Source organism: Sinocyclocheilus anshuiensis, unplaced genomic scaffold (assembly GCF_001515605.1).
Source record: "Sinocyclocheilus anshuiensis isolate Anshui unplaced genomic scaffold, SAMN03320099.WGS_v1.1 scaffold1726, whole genome shotgun sequence".
In the NCBI taxonomy this organism is placed as follows: Eukaryota; Metazoa; Chordata; class Actinopteri; order Cypriniformes; family Cyprinidae; genus Sinocyclocheilus; species Sinocyclocheilus anshuiensis.
Window position 1 is genome coordinate 520,123 of NW_015546155.1, and position 6,033 is coordinate 526,155.

Sequence of the window (6,033 nt, forward strand, 5' to 3'; positions counted from 1 at the left end):
AGAACACAAACATGTCTACACCCACGAGCAGAGAGATCAAATACATACAAAAAAAAAAAGAAAGAGTTCACAGATGCATAGACTAGAGGTCATAACACCCCCACCCATGAAATAAAACAGGCCTACAATGTTTTACTGGTTGACACGGGACAGTGAGTCAGCAATAACATTTTCAATACCTTTTTTGTGAAATATTTTCAAGTTGTAACCTTGACAGATCAGAGACCATCGCATTAAACGATGATTGGCATTAGACATTCGTTGAAGAAAGGTAAGAGGGTTATGATCAGTGAAAACAGTACACTTGAACCAATATACACTTCAAAGTGCTGCAAGGCGAGGATTAATGCAAGGGCTTCTTTTTCTATAGTACTGTAGTTTAGTTGATGTTTGAGGAACTTTTTAGAAAAGAAACTGATTGGATGATTCAAACCATCTTCTCCGGTCTGCAATAAAACAGCACCGACGCCTGTACCACTGGCATCAACTTCTAACAGAAACGGTTTTCCAAAATGAGGCGCAACCAGTACGGGGGCACTACAGAGCAGAGTTTTCAGAGCTTCAAAAGCAGAATGACATTCAGGAGTCCACTTAAAAGAAACAGCTTTACGGAGTAACCCCGTGAGAGGACTGGCAACAACAGAAAAATTTACACAAAAACAGCGATAATAACCGGTCATACCGAGAAATCGCCGAAGCTCTCTCCTAGTCTTTGGGACTGGAAAGTCAAGGATAGCTTGGATCTTAGAGTTCAGAGGACGAACTTGACCACCGACTTCTTTACCTAGATATGTGACCGAAAGACGTTTGAAGACTTCATCTATGGTTTTAAGATGATCTTCCCAAGTGTCAGCATAGCAGACAACATCATCTAAATAAACTTCACACATGGACACATTAGATAACACCATAGACATTAATCGTTGAAAGGTAGCTCCTGCATTTCGAAGGCCAAAAGGCATGACCCGATATTGTAGGAACACATCAGGGGTGGCAAAGGCAGAGATTTCAGATGCACGCTCTGTGAGCGGCACCTGCCAATAACCTTTTAGCAGGTCGAGTTTCGTCACAAATTTAGCACTCCCACACGGTCTACACAATCCTCCATGCGCGGCATTGGAAAGGAATCAGCTTTGGTTAATGCATTAACTTTTCTGTAATCTGTACAGAACCTGGAAGTACCATCTGGCTTAGGGACGAGAAGACATGGAGAACACCATGGACTAGAACTAGGGACTGCTAAGTTTTGTTCAAGTAGATACTGGGTTTCTTGCCTCATCAATTCTTTCTTGAGTGGATTTATGCGATAAGCCCGTTGTTTGACGGGTGCCTGTGAACCAACATCAATGTCGTGTGTTAGCACTTGTGTAGTGGTGGGGAAATCACTGAACAAAGCCGGATATCTCTTAATCACACTTTTGATAGCCTGGGCGGACATGGATAAGTGAGACAACTTTGCTGAAAGGTTTGACAGAGTTTCTGAATTGGACAAATGAGCAAAGGTAAATGTAGCACTATTCATCTTCAACCCATCCATTTCTGGTGAATATTCGGAGGGTGGTACAACTACTGGAGCAACAGTAAGAACAGGGGTCTTAATCTCAGAGTCAGAGCGTGCCACATATGCCTTCAGCATATTAATATGACAGACACGTGATTTTCGCCTACGATCGGGGGTGTAAACAATATAATCAGTGTCACTCAGTTTTTCTTTAATCTCATAGGGACCGGTGAATTTAGCTTGGAGCACTGAACCAGGCACAGGAAGTAAAATGAGAACTTTATCACCAATTTGGAATGAGCGCTGGAAAGCCTTTTGATCATACCGAGTCTTCATTTGGTCTTGCGCAGAATCAAGCGAGCGGTTTGCCAGTTTCCACAACTTATGCAGTCGGTCACAAAACGAACTAATATAATCTAAAACGTTCTTAGTGGGGGAAGGATGGTCAGATGAAATTATTTGCTCCTGCAAAATCTTCAATGGACCACGCACAGTATGCCCAAAGATCAACTCTGAAGGACTGAAACCGAGGGAAGCTTGAGTCGTAGTACGAACGGCAAATAACAACAGTGGGATTTCCTCATCCCACTCTTTTTGTTGTTCAACACAAAAGGTTCAGAGCATGGATTTGAGAGTTTGATGAAACCGTTCGATGGCACCTTGGGACTGAGGGTGATACGCACTAGATACCTGATGTTTGATGTTTAATTTTTTTATTACTTTGGCGAACACTTTAGACATGAAATTAGTTCCTTGATCCGACTGAATATATTTAGGCACTCCAAAAGTAGTGCAGAATTTGACGATCGCTTTAACAATTGTATGAGCTTTAAGTGAACGTAGAGGAACCGCTTCAGGATACCTGGTCGATGCACACATCAGCGTTAACAAATAGGAATTTCCGGATTTAGTTTTGGGCAATGGCCCAACACAATCAATCAAAATGCACTCAAATGGTTCACCAATTACTGGTATCGGCTTCAATGGGGCCGGGGGAATAACCTGATTGGGCTTGCCAGATAACTGACATGCATGACAAGACTTACAGAATTTGGAAACGTCAGATTTCATCGAAGGCCAGAAGAAATGTTTCAACAAACTATCATAAGTTTTTCGAACACCTACATGACCAGAAAGTTCATGGTCATGTGCTACACTCAACACTTGCTCTCGAAAGGGTTTTGGAATGACAACTTGAAAAACGGTACCCCAATCATCGGTGGCATGACGTGGAGACCACTTACGCACAAGGACACCACCATCAAAGAAATAGGCGACTGGATACTCTGGCAAAACGTTTGGCTCGACAGCAGCTGCAACACAGGAACACAGAGTTTGATCAGCATGTTGTGCCTCAATTAACATGGTTTTTCCAAATGGCAAATCAACACTAGGAAGTGCACAGATTTTTACTTCAACTGAATCAACTTTTTCCTCTGTCTCAGCAGAATTGTCATCACACAAAAAGGTTTTTGACAGATCTACAGTGTCTTTTAGTTTTTGAGCTTGAGCTCGGGTCACCACACATGTGCTAAATACATTAGGAAACTCTTCCTGCAAAGCATCTTCATCATGTATCTCAGGAACATCTATAACCTCAGGTAAACAAAAAAACGTTGTTACCTGCCAAGTCATTTCCTAGTATGAGCGCTACACCTTTAACTGGTAACTCAGCCCGAACGGCCAATTTAACTTTACCGGAAATAATTCCAGAACGCAAACAGACATTGTGTAAAGGAACTTTAACTACAGAAAGATCAATGTCTTGCACTAGTACGCTGGAACCACAGCTTGACTGTTCCGAAAATGGCAGCACACCCTCTAAGATTATGGACTGAGAGGCGCCAGTATCACGAAGGATGCGAACACTTTTTGTTTCAGAGTCTGCTTCACTAAAAGACACAACACCGTCAAAAATAAATGGCTTAAATGCAGATTCCGCTGTTGTATGCAGAACTGCCAGCTCGGGAGAGAAAATGGGACGCTCAAATAATGCAACGCTTTTATAAGCGTTTGTTTTCTTGCCAGCTTTGCGTTTCAGAGCGGGACAGGTAGCGATGAGGTGTCCCACCTCATGACAGTAAAAACATTGACGATTCTCCACATTTAAAGCATTTGAAGCGTTCTTAGGTACTGTCTGGGAATCTTTAGAATTACGGACACGATCAGAAATACTACGCTTGGTGGGCGATGAAAACACTACTTTATGAGTAAGCACAAACTCTTCCGCAAAAACAGCGGCTTCAGAAAGGGAAGACACTTTCTGTTCATTCAAGTAGATCACGATTTTCTCAGGCAGACAATTCTTAAACTCTTCCAACAACATTAACTCTTTTAACTGCTCGAACGTGCCAACTTTATTTGCAGTGCACCACTTCTCAAACAAATTGGCTTTGTCTCTAGCGAATTCAATGAATGTTTGACTAGGGGTTTTCACATGATTTCGGAATTTCTGTCGGTATGCCTCGGGAACCAACTCGTAAGCACGCAGTACGGCCTTTTTCATTACCCCATAATCCAGGCTCTGTTCAAGCGTTAAAGCGGAACAGACTTCCTACGCTTTCCCGACGAGTTTACATTGTAACAGGAGCGACCAAATACTCTGCGGCCATTTCAAAGTGGCTGCGATGCGTTCAAATACAGTAAAATACGTATCGACTTCACTCTCATGAAACAGTGGAACTAATGCAATTTGTCTACTGATATCAAATTCAGGTTCACTTACTTGAAAAGCACGTCGCGGTGCAGGAATAGGGCACGGAGTGGAAGCACTTACGGGTGGTGATACAGGCACAATCACGCTGGGCGCATCAGCAGCTGAGGGGTGAACAGGTTGCTTAGTTTTTAGCTCCAGGTTCAGCTCCTTGAGCCTGATAGCTCGCTGGGTTTCAAGATCAACTGTGCGCACATACAACAGTTAGCTCTGATATTGCTGTTTGCTCAACTCCAACTCCAGCTCTTTCAATCTGATCGCCAGCAAAGGATTACTAGGAGAAGGAAGGTTAGCGGGATCTATGCTAGTCAACTCCGCGGGTTTGGGTTCTGTCCCCTCCTCTACAGAAGCCAACACTTGAGCTGCAACACCCGCCTCCCCCTCACCTTCTTCAGACAAAACCCGACGTTCAACCAAATGCTTGTAAATCACTTCCTTAATGTCCTGTTTCCTAGCACCACGAGTAACCTGTATTTGATACAAATCCACGATCGTTAACAAATCATCTTTGCGGCAAATATCCAACTGATGTACTGAAGGTTCGATCGCAAACTTATCTAATTCAAATTTTGAAGCCATTCCTAATTCCCTCCGCCTTAAAATGAAAACCACCAGGCAAACGAACAAACACAAAGCCAATTTCATGAGTTTTTTTTTTTTTAGGACGAGCCCCCAATTTCTGTTACGACCTCTAGGGGTAAGCCGTAACAGAAAAAGGATTTGAATTCACCCCAGAGAGATGCCAAATAAACAATTTTATTTGCTTTAAACGGGAGTATCTTCAGGGGCAGACAAGGCCAAAACAATAAACAAAACAGACTTTTCTTTGACAACTAAATAACCTCAAATGGAAATAAAAACAAAATACAGACCAACTTCCCTACCTCCCTCAACCAAAAACAAAGTGAAAAAAACCTTGTGGAAAATGGGCATCATATGACCCCTTTAATCTTCATTATACAATGTTGGTAAAAGCACTAATATTGTACTGTATTGGTGAAGGCACTAAATTGCATACTCCATCTACTGGACATATGTGAGCTATACAAGACAAATAATAGCAGGGCAATGTATTATAAAATAAAATTAATATATATATATATATATATATATATAGGCCGTCAGATAAAACCATCAGTGAATTTCAAAATTCAGTCAAACTTTTGACAAAAGGGTTTTGGTTGAGATTGTGTACATTTTGAGATGATTTGTCCAAAAAAGATGATCCAATATCTCATAATTGAGACTGTACCTGTCTGTCTCTCAAATGTGCTGACATCATATCCTGCTCTTGTGATTAGCATAGCTAGGGAAGCCAAACTGGGAGATCATGATATTGGACTAGCGGAGCGGCATGTTCCCATAGATGTGTGTCAGCTTGTTGAGGCAGTAGGAGCGCTGCAGCATGTGCTCCGCTCTGTGCCACATGCCCACATACCCGCTGCTGGCTTCCTTCTCCAGATTCCGCATGTCTACGGGCTTCACGAACACCCCGGAGGCCCGCTTGAGTCCGGACACCTGTGAGAGTTGACGTGCCACGGCAAAGTTCATGGCGATGTCGTCACAGTTCTGCGTTTGGTCCACCAGTGTGTACTTCACCCGGCTGCTCTTGGAACAGCTGCAGGAAGCGCCGATGGAAGAACGCTGCACCCACCAGGATCATTGAATACCTAAAGGAACCATAAAATGACATTTATTCTGCTGTACTGCAAAGCTGCACATTTAACATTCATAATATGATATATGGGTCAATAACGCAAGACTGTCCACAATGAAAGGAAAATGTAGAAATAAAAAATTATTAAAATAATATTAATAT

General features: G+C 42.4%; 1 protein-coding gene across 1 annotated transcript in view; it reads right to left on the reverse strand.

Annotated features, from left to right (window-relative positions):
- Positions 1–5,336: 5,336 nt before the first annotated feature.
- Positions 5,337–6,033, reverse strand: part of LOC107701317 (exostosin-like 2) — a 2,626-nt gene continuing 1,929 nt past the window's right edge. Inside the window, 2 exon segments of the mRNA XM_016503306.1 lie at positions 5,337–5,802; positions 5,804–5,884. Coding sequence (XP_016358792.1) covers positions 5,493–5,802; positions 5,804–5,884 — 391 coding nt within the window. The 3' untranslated portion in view covers positions 5,337–5,492.